The sequence below is a fragment of the Plectropomus leopardus genome, chromosome 16 (assembly GCF_026936395.1).
Source record: "Plectropomus leopardus strain MGB_pleo_1.0 chromosome 16, ASM2693639v1, whole genome shotgun sequence".
Lineage (NCBI taxonomy): Eukaryota > Metazoa > Chordata > Actinopteri > Perciformes > Serranidae > Plectropomus > Plectropomus leopardus.
Genome location: NC_142191.1, coordinates 27289654 through 27304726, shown reverse-complemented (window position 1 = coordinate 27304726; position 15073 = coordinate 27289654). Strand labels below are relative to the sequence as shown.

The following is a 15073-nucleotide window of genomic DNA, read 5'->3' as shown; positions in this document are numbered from 1 at the left end:
CTGGTTGTCAATTTGCAATTCTCACAATTAGATGCCACTAAATCTTCTGAAATCTCACACATTGAATAAAGGAGTTTAACACACACACACACACACACACACACATATATATATATATATAAATGAAGGAACCTATATTTCTACATCTGCTGACATCATCAGGATTAAAATACAGCTTCCCAGCCACTGAAGACATTACACAACTTAACATTACACATCATAAGATGAGAGCTGAACATGAACATTTTCAACATTGACTGACGTCTGAAAATGGCAGCATTTGTTGCTGTGCTGTTAAGTTGTTCTTGTGTCAAAGTTGTTGCCATTGTAGATATGAAGATTTTTAAAGTCCTCAACTATTCTGTTATCAGTATGAGCAGATGAAAATAAAACCATGTGTATTCAAAACAATTAATTAAAAGTTTTACTTGATTGGCTTAGTGTCTATTTAGCTTTTCTAAATCCTAACAGTATTTAATTATATAAGCATTTACTTTAAATCATTTATCTATTTTTTTTTCCCCTGGAAGACACTTAAAAATAAACAAAATAGCCCATAGTAACTTTGCACAAGGACCATCATTCCAGCAATCTGGTTAATAGCCTAATATTGAATATGACTGTATTTAATCTCATTAGCGTCCTATACTCTTGCTAGAAACACCAGTGCTGGCCTATTTTTAGCTTCTATTATGATATATATGATCAAAAATGTATTATACAAGATGTTAACATTTTTTTCCCCTAAACACATATGAATTGGCCTAAGTAGGCCCAAGCTAAATAAAACCATATATTCAGAAAAATTATCATTTGATTACCTTAAGTGCTCTATTTATCCTAACTGTATTAATTACCTAAATATTTATTTAAAATAATTTCTTTTTTTTTCCTTGGAAGACATTTAAAAAATATATACAAAGTAACCTAAAGTGAGTTTGCACAAGGACCATCACTACAACATTCTGGTTAAAAGCCTAATATTGAACATTACCATATTTGCTCACATGATCATCCTATAGTTTTGCTAGAAATGCAGTGTTGGCCTATTTTAAACTTCTAATATGATGAATATTATAAATGCAATATGCAATATGTTAACCTTTTCTTCTCCAAACACATATAAATTAGCCTATGTAGACCCTAGCTAATAGAACCATGTATTCTTAAAAAATATAATAATGAAAAGTATTTTATTGATTTAATATTCTATTAAGCTATTCAAAATCATAACAGCATTTGATTTAATACATATTTATTTTTAAATCGTGTATTTCTCCTTTTTTTCCCCTGGAAGACACTTAAAAATCAATCAAAATAACATATTGTGAGTTTGCGCAAGGATCATTATTCCCACATTTTGGTTAATAGCTTTTTTATTGTGTATTACGGTATTCTAGGCCTCTGTCATCATCGTCCTATACTCGTGCTAGAAACATGCAGTTCTGGCCTATTTTAAACTTCTACTATGACGAATATTATCATCAATGTTATATGTAACATGTTGACCTTTTTCCCCAAACACATGTGAATTGTGCCGCTAAATACTGAAAAGCTGCGTATTATCCTGGGTGCCGTTCTTGTTGTTGTGTGTAGTCACTTTTTTACTTCACATCTTGCCCCAGTTTTTCCACATCACCGCTTTCTATGGGATTGGTTTTGTTGTTACGCCAGCGACAGATGGTTGGCGGGCTATATAACCACGCCGCGCTGCTCTGTGGGTAATTACGGTAGGGGACGTCCTCTTCCTCCCCCACACCCCGGGCTCAGCTCAGCTTTTTAGCCGGTGAAAGCTTGGTCGGACAGCGCGGGTGCCATTTGGCGCAGTATTGAGCTACATCCGTCGACAAAGGGCGCCCAGTTATTTATTTACCGTCGCATTTGTGAGTTTTATTTGATACATTTTGCCGTACAAGCGTTTCACCATGAGCTCAATTAACGTCAAGAAGCTGAAAGTGAACGAGCTGAAGGACGAGCTGAAAAAGCGTAATCTTTCGGACAAGGGGCTGAAGGCCGAGCTGATGGACCGCCTGCAGGCCGCGCTGGACGAGGAGGCCCTGGCCGGAGACTCGCTGGGCCAAGAAGCCGGGACGGACGACGGTGCCGGCCATGCAGCCGACCAGGAGGGCATGGGAGAGGAAGAGGAAGGCGAGGGCCCGATAGAAGAAAGCATGGAGGCCAACGAGGAGGAAGAGGAGGAGGAGGAGGAGGGAGACGAGCCGGAAAATGGGGGCGACGGTGATGGCGTTGACGAAGAGATGGGTGAGGGGGAAGAGGATGGAGACGAGGACGACGAGATGGATCCCATGCTCAAAGGAGATGTCGACGACATGGAGAAAATAGATACGGAGGACGGTGAGCCCGCGGACCAGGCTGCTGAGGGTGAGTCGACTGGACTGGTTTAAAAAAAGAAAACGTGACTGGCTGTATGGACTGTGGCTGGGTGTCGGAGTTTGCTGTAGCGTTAACGCCACCGCGAGAGGGAGGGAGCCGGCTGGGGATGACTAAATTTGAATGCGTTGCCATACAGTATGGCGTCCATGTTCAGCTAGACAGCGTGACCTCACTCAACTAGCGAGCGTTAGCCTAAAAAAATTAGCCGGTCATGCTAATTTGAAGTTAGCATCGGTCACCACCGTAGTTTGCCATGTATCGATAGTTCAGTCCACAAATCTTAACTTTACCAATGTTAGTCAATAGTTGAATGCCATTAGCGATAGTTAATACGCGAGTGAAGTGAGAAACAAGCTATTTATTTAAACTAGGTTAACCCGGCTTTTCGTTCCGCTTTGGTTAGCGTGTTAGCTTGCCGGCTAACGTCATTTTCTTTGTGTCTGTGGTGCAGTGCTAACTAGCAGGTCAGCGTGTTAGCTAGTTCAGGGTTTTCCACGTTGTAGGTTGGACGTGCGTAAAGGTAATGTTTTAGCACTACTTTATAACTCAACGTTGCATTTTAAAAACTTTGAAATATGTGTTAAGGTTTTATGACTGCAGCGATGGCACTGTGATTTACAATGCTGAAGTTAGCTTTCGATTCGTAGCTTCAGCTTCAGCCGTTATGTGTGGAGTTACAGGAAATTGACGTACATTGCTTAACGACCGATCCTCGGCCTTTTGCACCCCCTGCTTTGGTGAAACCATGTCGGACCCTTACGGCAAAGCCTTCGCGCTGTTTGAAGCCCACTGTAACATTTGCCAATTTTATTTGTGAAAAGGCAAAAAGAGGTAGATTTCACTGTTTATAATACACACTGGGCACATTAAACCAGGTCCAGATCAATGAGCACCGTACTTGGATAGGTCAAATCTGGATTTGATTGTTCCAAAGAGGCTAAATAATATGTAATAATATGTAAAATCAAATTTCAGATACCTTTTATTCCAACAGCAAAAGCTCAAAAAAGGAAGATTCTGCTGTTTGCATTTTATGTAGACCACATTAAAACAGGGCTAGATCTATAAACCACTATGCCTGAGCAAGCCAAATGTGGGGTAGTTTATCCCAGAGAAACTAAATGGTATTGGAACAGTTTCAAATTTGTGAAAACGAATCTGTTTGTGACCACATTAGACCAGGTCCAGGTCAAAAACTACTATAGTCAATACTACAGTCAAATCTGGACCAGATTATCCCAGTGAGGCGCAACGTGAGAAAAATGCAGTTTCAGATTTGTGAAACCTTTATTCTATTTGTGAAAATGCAAAAATGGAGATTTCACTTTGATTTTCAAAAGTGGACCATATCAGCATAGTAACAGATAAAAAAAATAAATGCCAATCACTATAGCTAGACAGGTCAAACTTGAACTAGGTTATCCAAAAGAGGCTAAAAGTTGATCAAACACAGTTCAGATTTGTAAAAGCCTTATTCTATGCCAAGAAATAAAAAAAAATCAGCCTTTTCCCCCCTTCAAAAGTAGACCACATCTGACATGGTCTCCGTCATAAATCACTATATTTAGACAGATCAAACCTGAACAAGATTATCCCAAAGAGGCTCAGGGTTAGTAAAAACACTGTTCCAGATTTGTAAAACCCTTTATTCGGTTTGTGAAAATGCAATGCATGTTAACGCTCCCCTTAACTGTTGAATGGGAGGCTGACTTCAGCATTGTCCTTGCAAATTAAACTATAATTTCAAATTCCTTAGGACTAAGTGTATAGAGTTATTCATGGGAGTACTGTGGTCTCCTGTGTAAAAGTCCAGATGTATTTGAGGGCCGCCGGCACTGGAAACACCTGAACTAGCTGACCTTAAGGTGTGCGGAAGCCGGGGCAGGCGTTGCTTGTCTAGCACGTGGTTAGTTTGTCCTTCGTTGAATAGAAACTGTCATCTTGTTGGATGAACATAGAACATATGAGTTTACCATGCTTAGCCACCTAGGTCATTTAGGGTAAGACACGGGGGAGGGGAGGGGTCTTCAGGGCTAATTTAGGTAGGTATTCCCATTTCCTTGCATGAAGCATTTGCCCCAGACAATTGTAGACTTATACTTTTAATTATATTTCAATAACACTGAAAACAATATATTCCAAGCCCTTTATTGCAGGGTTAATATCCCTTTACTTTGCAGAGACTTGTTTTCCAGCCCCAGCAAACACTGTTCACTATGTTTATTTGGACCAGCCCACATTGTAATTACTATCTGGTCATTAGAGTTGTTACAATTCATGCAGTATGATTGTGTTTATTTAAGTGTAACCATGAGGTGTTGCCTCTCAGTTACCTTAATATTGCTGATTATGGTCGACACAATGTAACTAATGAACGGGCTTTGTGGGCCAGAACCCCACTGCCAGTCCGACCTCTCTCTTACACAAAAAGGAGCACCTCATTCTATATCTTTGTTCTATTTTCAAAGGGGATGCGGACAAAGACACGAATGCTGATCAGAAGAATAAGAAGGGTGTTAAGAGACGCCGGGAGGAACATGGAAGGGGCTACTTTGAATTTATTGAAGAGAACAAATACAGCTGGTAAGGATGGGACAGAGCAAAAATGGCCTTCAGCATCCCTGAAGCGCCATCCATAGCTTTGTTGAACTGTATTGGCTTTAAGTGCCAATGCACATATAACTAGCATGAGGAAAACCCTCATTTTCAAGTATTATTCTATATATTAATAACCTTACTTTCACACATGCTTTTGAGGGTCATCCCTGACTACTTAAAGAGCCTTACCATTGACCTTTTTACAGTGCCCACTCACATTTGTGTCTTTTAATGGACTGCATTCTGTAGCAGAAGTGCAACGATCAAGTCTCTATGAATTTTCACATCTGTTCCTCATGCCACTTATTGTTTTGGAAAGCCCATTTGTGTCCTCAAGGTGAATCGAGGCTGCTCAAAGAGAACCAAGAAGAAAGTAGCAGATGTGCACTTTTGAATGAATGGAGGGAGGGTGGGGAGGAATAGCTGAGAGGCGTGGGAGGAGGGGTCCACTGCTGCAGGGTAGCACACAAGGATGCATAGCAAAATTCCCCAAAAGTGTTTGGAACGTCCACGGAGGAGCTCGCTATTGACCGTCCATCGTTTTGCCTCGCAATGGTCTTTTTTTCTCTTTTTTTTTCTCCCTACGTTTTGTTTTATATTTCACTGGTTGTATGACGTCAAAATGCTATTTCTGTCTCATGTATCATGTCTTGTGTGTGCGTGTTATCATGGTGTGGATGTGTGTGAGGTTGGAAAGACTATTCTTCCCCTGCACAGGTGACATCATGCATGGTGTGCATGGGTGTTTGTGAGCGCATGTGTGTGCATACATGTACCTACTCCTAGTTCAGTGTTTTGTTTTCATTGCGCTGTTGACACAACTTTAAGGATCAACCAGGAGAAAACGGAATACTTTTTTTTTTTTTTTTTTTTTGGGGACATTTTTTGTATTTTGGGGGAAATTCTGAGAATCTTCATGGATGTTCCTTTTGCCAAAATGATTGGTACACGATCATACCAATCAACTCGATCAGCCAAATATTTTATTATAATTGTTCATTTGATTCCAGTTGAAAGACCAGCTTTCCCCTTTTCAGATTTTCCTCCCAACATTTTTTCAGAGCGTTTTGCTATCTTATGTGAACAGGCCTAAAGAGCAGCAGCCAGTGACCTACTGACCATATGCTCCAACTCAGACTGTAAATTCTCCCAAGCCCCTACAAATCTCCCCCCACAGCCCAGCATTTATGGCTGTTTAAGAGTACGATGACAGATGTCTCTGGAGATGAAGTTAAGACTGCTGCAGATGATGACTCCAAATCTGTTTCTTCTTACTAATTACTCGATGCTACTGGATCATTGCCTTTACCTTACTTACAACATTTTGACTAGTTTGTTAAACGTCACCTGAGAGATTTGGGTGCCTTATCTCCAGCTACAGAGTTGGTAAGTTGCTGTAGCTCTTGGGATCTTGTGATTACTCATTTCAAGCAGCCAAGCATGGTGACAATTTGTACTGCATAGTTGCACAGATCAGTATGAGTTGATCATGACCTTTCAATTTCCACATATGAGAAGTTAAATATAACTGCAGCCGCTATCACTTTGACTTACCCCACAGCAACCCTGGAGATCATAAACACTCTGATCTGAAAGGGGAGAGGTCTTTTCTCACCACTGGATAGCCGTGTATGCTAGGGATAGCCCAGGTGCTTTCTTTCTGTGTATCTCTCACGTTTTAGATTTCGCTGGATACTGCAAGGTAAGTGTTGTCTGCCAAGAACCACAGCACAGCTGACAATCCCAAAACTTTGGAGGCTCGTTTTCTCAAAATACTGTTTCTATTTTGTATTATTTTACCCCCCTAGTTTGTCTTTCCACTTTTCTCCCCAAATATTTTTCAGCCACTGGTACCCAAAGGCATCTATATGTTCCATGCAGTTGCATTGACGTGTGAATCCTCTGATTGACTGGTTGGCATCTCTTTTCAGGGCCTCATTTAAGTCTCCTGTGCCACCCCTGGAGGAAGAAGATGAGGAGTTTGATGACACAAAAGTCTGCCTGGATACCTGTAAGTGTTGTTTGTTTTTCATTTAAATTAAGAACTTTGTATAATTTTGGAGAGATAAAACATACACATAAAAACTCTGGTAAGCGTTGAAAGGAGACTTGGGGAAAAATAAAAGAATGGCAGAATAAAACGACATAATAAGGTTATATTTTAAGACAAGTTGATGGTATCTCACATCCAAAGTGATGATTGCCATATACATGGATCTAGTATTGAAGGTTTTTGTTTGTTTTGCCGTAGACAACTGCGACCTGCACTTTAAGGTGTCACGGGACCGCTACAGTGCCTCATCTCTCACCATGGAGAGTTTTGCTTACCTCTGGTCCGGAGGCAAGGCCACCTACGGAGTGAACAAAGGGAAAGCCTGCTTTGAGATGAAGGTATGGATGTTACATAGCTGAGGTAAAACTTCAAACTACTGTCTGTTTCAAAAAGTGTTTAAAATGCTAATATTGAGACGCACATTGGACTGGGAGCTACATTAGTTAATGTGTGTTGCTTCATGTCAACAGATTGCAGAGAAAATCCTGGTGAAGCACATTTCCAACAAGAACATGGAGATTTATGACGTGCAGGTCGGCTGGTCCCTGTCCACTGGCAACCTCCTCCTCGGTCAGTTTTTTGTGGGGTTTTTTTCCATGCTCTAGGTCAACAGTCCTCTGTGTATTAGACTGTTGGCTGCGTCATTCAGGCATTCGGTATCAGTGGAATGAAGTGTTGAGGGCAGCAGTAACTTTCCATTTACCCATAGCATTCGCTCCACTCTGTGCCAGAATAATTTCCACTTGGCCCAGTCACGTCACACATGCGGTGAACAGCAAACTTTAGCCTTTGAGGTGCAATAATGATTTAAAATCAGTAACTCCCAGATACATAAAATCAGTCAGTGCAGTCATTCTCTATGATTCATTCATGCAGAATACTGCAGAACTCATACTGTGCAGTATCTTGGATGGACTTAATGGTGCATTGCATTCAATGGGAGAAAGTGAACTCTTGTATTAAAACTTGAACAACACTTACTGTACTAAGTGTTTTGTGCCTGAAGTTCTGCCAAATACAATGACACTAATCCTCCATGACAAGGCAGGCGGTCGTAACAGCTCCCTCTAGAGGTTGATAAGCAGCATGACATGTTCATTTAAAATGGCTCCAGCTCTGGCTGCAGCATGGTAATGGTGGCTGGCCTGTTGCCAAAGTTGATGATTCACACACCGTTAAAGAGTCCCAGGGACTCAGTTGTTGTGTGTTGGATTCAGACATGTAATTTCATCAGCTTGCTGTCCCAAAATGTTTTTGTCTATTGATGTTTTCTCTCATAAATGTTTAGGTGAGGAGGAGCATTCTTATGCATACTCTGGAAAAGGCAAGAAGACCACCAACTGTGTGACAGAGGACTTTGGAGAAACCTATGAGGAGAATGATGTCATCTGCTGCCTTATTGTAAGACATAAGTGCTTTTTGTTTTTTGTCACTTTATTAAAGCAGGTGAAAGCCGAAGTAAAGGTAGACTTTAAATGATTGAAGATGCTTGCAGAGATGAGGGATTATTCTCTATATTACAAGCTCTTGATTTGTTGTATGCCCAAAACAAGAAGAAACATGGTAATTATCAGTACAAAGGTACAAGAATTAAAATGTGAATGAACTTCCACCCTTATTTTGAAAAGTGTACTTTTGTATGCTACATTTGTTGTTATTGCATCTTGCTTTCTTTGCGCAGGACTTTGAGGGGGATGAGGTGGTGATGTCCTTCTCCAAGAATGGAGGCGAGCCGGCTGTCGCTTTCCAAGTCAACAAGAACACTCTGAACGGCCAGGCCCTTTTCCCACACGTCATCTGCCACAACTGTGCCGTGGAGTTCAACTTTGGCCAGATGGAGACTCCGTACTTCCCTCAGCCCCAGGGCTACACCTTCCTGCAGCAGATCCCTGTGGATGACAGAGTGCGGGGACTCAAGGGGCCACAGACCAAGGCTGACTGCGAGGTAAGCATAGTAATGTGGACATTTGGTTATAATTAGTTTTGCAGCGATTTTTTTTCTTTAATTGATAATGTTCAGGAGAATTTAAACTGTGATCCTAATTCTTTCTTTGCCTTTTGTGTTTTGTAGATCATTGTGATGGTCGGCCTGCCAGGCTCAGGGAAGACTACATGGGTTAAGAACCATGTCCAGGAGAACCCTGGAAAATACTACATCCTGGGTAGTGACACCATTGTGGAAAAGATGATGGTCAGTACTGCCGATATTTTCTGGAACCCTGGACATACTGTGTCTTACTGTCTCTGTCCTATTATTGATTTATTTGTAATTGTACTTTATCCTCATTTAATACAGATCAACAGTCTGAAACGCCAGTCCAAGGACATTACAAAACTGAATGCCATTTCCCAGCGAGCACCACTTTTCCTGGGAAAGTTTATTGAGATTGCTGCCCGCAAGAAGAGAAACTACATCCTGGATCATGTAAGTGCTGAATCTCATCAGTGATATTACACAGATTAGTATAAAATATAAGTGACAGTATCACTGAGCTCCTTTCTCCTCCTCTCCTCCAGACCAACCTGTCTGCCCCGGGCCAGAAGAGGAAAATGTGCTTGTTTGCAGGCTACCAGCGTAAAGCTGTGGTGGTCTGCCCCTCTGACGAAAGCTACCAGGAGAGAGTCCAGAAGAAGGTTGAGAGTGACGGCAAAGAAGTGCCTGAGCACGCTGTCCTCAAAATGAAAGGTAAGAAAGATGCCTTGGGTCTTAACGCATTCATACAGTAAAAATAGTTCAGACATCAACTTTTTTCTTTCAGAATCAGGTCTTTCCCTTTTTGCATCTCAAATCTTGTTCCGATTTGTCTTCCCTCCATTATAGGTTTCTACTCTCTGCCTGAGGAGGGGGAGAGCTTCAACGAAGTCGTCTATGCTGAGCTGCAGAAAGAGGAGGCCGGCAAGCTGCTGGAACAGTACAAAGAAGAAAGCAAGGCCGCTCTGCCAGCTGAGAAGAAACCCAACCAGGGAAGCACAACACCAAAGAGAGGTGGCGGCTTGCGTGGTGGTGGCCGGGGAGGCAAGAACCAGTTTGGCCGTGGCGGTGGACCTGGACAGAGAGGTGGTGGCCGTGGAGGCTTCCAGAACAGAGGCAACTTCAGAGGAGGTAGCATTGACGTTTTTGGGGTGTAATCTATGCAGCTTTATTTAAAATGTTGTTCTTGTTTAGATATATATATCAGTTGATATATATGATATATAAGTTAGCATTCATGCTAACTTGTACTGTTTCTGATCATTCGCAGCTCCTGGCCCTCGCGGCAGCTTCAGCCGACCACCTCGCGGCTTCCTGCCTCCCCCAGCCTACAGAGGAGGCTTCCATAACCGTGGAAACTTCAGCCGGGGTGGTGGCCCCATTCCCAGCCTGGGCGGATCCCCCAGGGGCGGACCAATGAGGGGTAACATGGTACCCAGAGGGGCACCCATGAGCAGAGGTGGCCCAATGAACAGGGGGAACATGAGCAGAGGAGGCGCAGCCAACATGCATCGTGGCGGAGCAAGGGGACATCACAACCAGGTGGGTGTGATCATGACACTTGTGCATCCTGTTATCTGGTTGGAAAGTCTGTCCCCTTGTCAAGAATGTGATATCAAGAACACCTTGTGGGAAATTTCTTCACATTTGGCGCAAACGTCCGCTCGGACTCAAGGATGAACTGATAAGAATTTGGCGGTCGAATGTCACTTTGACCGTGCATACATCTCATTCTTACGAATTAGCTGTATTTCGGGGTTTGTTCTTGTATTAAGGGGTTTAAACTCACAGTTTGCGATAGCTCTTAGAAGGCTGAAGTCTTTATTTTTATTGCAACTCTTTTTTTTAGTCTGTTGATGCATACTGACGTTTGTGGGCTGCTACATGGTCGTCATTTTCCCGCCTCTCTCCCCCAACAGTTTCAGCCGAGAGGCGGTAGCCGTGGCAACTTTGGCAACTATGGAAACAAGAATGGTAACTTTGGTAACAACAGGAATGCTGGTAACTATGGCAACAGGAACGGCATGGACAAGGCCCAAGCCTTCAACCAGAGCTGGCAGCAAGGGGTCAGTATTTGCTTTGCAGCTGAAAAGTTTTTGCACATTACACTAGATATTACACAACGACTACAAAAGACAACGCAGACTTGAGTGTAACCTATTTTTGCCCGCATCTGAAAATTTCAGTTAAAATTTCAGTTGCCTATAACGCGGTTTGCAGGGCACATGGAAAAGACGATTAGCATGGATAGTAATGATTATATTACTATCCTCTGGGAAAAGCACAATAAGATTATATTACTGTGATTAAAAGTCTTCATCATTTTTCCACATGATCCTTTAAAATCCCAACAAAAACAATCAGGTCAAAAAGAGCTTTTTATGTAGCACTCTGGTCCTTACAATGTATTAAAAAAACTGTAAGACTGTAAACCTACATGACCAGTGTAAAACATTTTCCAAAACAAAGCAGTTAGATTTTGAATTTACTGAAATGAGTAGAAGTGCCAGTGATTTGAAATCATTTAAATCTTGTGTAAATATTTGGAAGGTGGACAAGTATAAACTTTGTCTTTTTTGTGTCTGTGCAGTTCTGGAACCAGAAGCCATGGAGCCAGCATTACCAGCCTGGATATTACTAAGACACTTGTTGTGACGGACTGGTGGCCGACACTGAGACCCACCGCTAGCCACGGAACATCCCTCTACCCCGCTTTTTGATTTTTCTTTCTTTTCCCTGAACCCACTTTTAACAATCTAAAACCCACCAACTGACAATGAACGACTAACACGATTTGGAGCAACAACATTCCACATCAGAGGGGGAGACCAGACGACCTGAGTGTAACTGAAGCTTTATATATCTAATATACTCGTGTACATCGTGGGTTCGGTCTCATTTGATCATCAGTTTATTTTTGTTGTATATTTCATTCTAATTTTTTTTCCACCACTTTTAAATGACGTGCTTTTAAAAGGAAATCTCATGTTTGTAATATCAGGAGACAGAAACATTTCCCGGCAGATGTTGAGAGATTTTTTTTCAGGGTTGTGCATTTTATCTGTGCTGTGATTTTTTTTTCTTTTTTTTTCTTTTTTAATTATTATTTTGCTTTTTTTTTGTTGCTTTTTTTTAAAATTACAAATTGTAAATATTTTTTTCTTTCGCGTAGTTTGTATGGGAAGTTCAAAAAACGGTAATGATTGAAAGGAAACTTGGCTTTATAGCGAGACGCATGGTAGCTGATTATATTGTTAGGCTTTACATGTCATTAGAGTCTGCTGTCAAACAGTTTAAAGCAAAGCAACAAGATGATTTTGTCTTTTGTTCCCAGTATCAAACCTGTAACCTAAACTCCATAGACCTACAATAAACAACTCGTTGGCTTTTTTACATTCTCCCTGGCTTATGACTTTTGATTCAGATCAAAGGTGTGTAAAAGACCTTTGAACGGGCGATGTCTGAGTTTGCTACTTCAAACAGTAAGGACGTCCGCCCCACCATAAGCCCCAGTTTACACCTCATCAGCACAGTTTTCCCTTTCAAGTGTCCTGTCTTTGATACATCCTTTAGTTCCTCTATTGTACATTGCTTTGTGAAAATCTTTTGGCCAAGCCATTTTAAGGATTCAAGTAAGCCATTTTTAAATTAATTTGATTTGTATTCTTAAAATTAGGGCAATGACTACGCTTGATTCTCAGGAGAAAGTGTGGTTTTTAGATTTTGTCAACTGTTCCTTTTGTGCATTAGACTTCTGAAAAACAGCGAGCACTGATACAAACCAGAACCACAATTGCATCTGATTTTTTTTTTTTCATTTATATGATTTTAAGCACCACTATCTTCAATTTTTGTACAAATTTCTGATGATTCTAGTTCAGCACAAATGTGATTGAAAGCAGGCAGGGTTACTCATTTTCACCAGCAAACCTAAAGGGCTACACAGCGTCACAACACACCCACGGTTCCCTCCTCTGGCAGTTCATCAACACCTTTTCAGACAAAGATGCGGAGTAACCCTTTTTTTCCCCCCAACTAGACGGCATTATGTTTTGGAGCACCCCAGAGTTCACGTTGGTGACTGTGTGGCCCGGCAATAATGGCAGCTCCTCATCCAACAGCTCATAATGTGTCCCGCCACATTATCCTGGCCGAGGACGCCCTGCTTGTGTTTCAACACTAGAACAACCTCCAAGCTGGAAAACAGACCATCACAGTAGATCAGATTAAAAAAAACATGCTGGTGTGTCCATTGTTTTTCTTTTTTACCTGCCCGTGTTGATATTTAACAAACATGTAAATACTTCACTATTTCAACCATGCACGAATGTTCATTAATTAATAAATTGACTCGGAGTATTAACTGTATTGTGATTAAGAAAGTGTTAGTTTGCCCAAGTACTGCTGTGTGATGAATATATTTAACTGTGGAGAGTCTCCTGTTTTATTGTACTGGATACATAAATCTAGCTGAATGCAAGCTTTGAGTTTACAGTGTAACCTATAACACAACAGACACTATATTTTTATCGCTTTATGTTGCAGGTTGTATATCAGGTCTTTTATTATTAAACCAACAATGCAAGAGCTTTGAGACTTTTTTCAGATTTGTTGTCTTTTCTATCTTACGGTTTTTGATATTTGTGTTTCACAATTTGGGACTGTGTTTTCTTTTTTAATTTGTCTCAAGTCTATTAAAGTTTAAGAAGCTGGTAAACAGTGACTTTGTGGTTTGTTACAGATATTCAGAGGATGAATTCTAATAACAGGATATCTGACAATTCTTTGTCCCCTTTTCCTTAGTTTGGAGCATGCGGTTACAATGAGATGAATTGCCGGGAAATTTGGCTTGCAAATTCATAATCCCTAAAGGATAAAATGCTATAACTTAAATACTCTGACCTTTAACCCTTTGAAACTTGGGTTGACATCAGTTTTGTTTTGGTTTGGGGTTTTTTTGTGCTGCATTTACATGCTTTTCATAAGCATTAAAACCTTTAAAACTTTCAAAAATCTTTTATTTTATTTTATTTTTTTGAAAACATTAAAAAAAGACAATGAGCAAGAAACTCATAAAATACACACAAATCTTAAAGTAGTCTAAAAAACGGAAAGAAATAATTTATTAAAAAAAGATTTATCACTTTTTCAGGTCATTTACTTGTTCAGTTTCGTTTTTTTTTTTACTTGTCTTTTTTTTGGCTAACTTAGGTCATTTTCTTTTAAATTTTTACTCTTTTTTAATTTCAGGGTAATTTCTTTTTAAGTTGCTCATTGCCTTCTTTCCTTGGGGGGCAATGACCAGTTCCCTGCTTCCTAACCCCGCATCTCCAGCGCCCATTCTCGGACCACACCTATCCTCAAAATGAGCTTTCATTGTGATCTCAACAACACACCTGTAAACTTTAGTGATCCAGGGGCGTAAAGTGTTGAGAGCAATGGCCCCTTTCCTACTTCCTTCCCCCCTCACTTATGCCCCCCTTGCTCGGACCACCACACCCATCTTTAAACCACCAACCACATACCTGTAAAATTTAATGACTGATCTTGCACATTACGCTGATAAGATCTTTCCACAGACAGACATACAAACAACTGGCAAAATGACTCATAACCACCTCTGTGATAGTTCCCACTACTTTACACCAGTACCATGTTTACCATGATGACACACAGAGTCAACAATACCGTCCCCCAGTCACGGTGAGTAATAACAACTAAAATATATTTAAGATTAAATGCTTACAGAACTAATGACATTGCATTATTCTCATTTATACTTTTTTTTAGTGCTAATTAGCAAATATTAGCATGCTAACAAGCTAAACTGAGCTAAACTAACATCCACATGTTAGCTTTGTTATTGTGAGTGTGTTAGCATGCAGATGTTAGCATCTAGCTCCAGGTTTTGTGTATGTACAGCATGTCTGGCTTTGCTGTAGAGTCACGGTAAGGAGTGTCTTTCTCTTTGCTTCACTACAGTAAAGCTGTGACCGGTGTCTTCTGAAGACAGTTAGCAGCACCGTTACCCAGATAGCTATTTTTGGCTCTAAAAA

The 15073-nt window shown here is 40.8% G+C and overlaps 1 protein-coding gene across 1 annotated transcript; it reads left to right on the top strand.

Annotated features, from left to right (window-relative positions):
* Positions 1-1739: 1739 nt before the first annotated feature.
* On the top strand, positions 1740-13734 carry hnrnpub (heterogeneous nuclear ribonucleoprotein Ub). The gene is made up of 14 exons (XM_042503015.2): positions 1740-2382; positions 4863-4977; positions 6924-7003; positions 7244-7383; positions 7516-7615; positions 8334-8446; positions 8727-8990; positions 9117-9236; positions 9342-9470; positions 9563-9731; positions 9867-10148; positions 10288-10559; positions 10937-11083; positions 11608-13734. Exons 1-14 carry the CDS (start codon positions 1926-1928, stop codon positions 11656-11658), a joined length of 2439 nt encoding a protein of 812 aa, XP_042358949.2. The 5' UTR covers positions 1740-1925; the 3' UTR covers positions 11659-13734.
* Positions 13735-15073: the final 1339 nt, after the last annotated feature.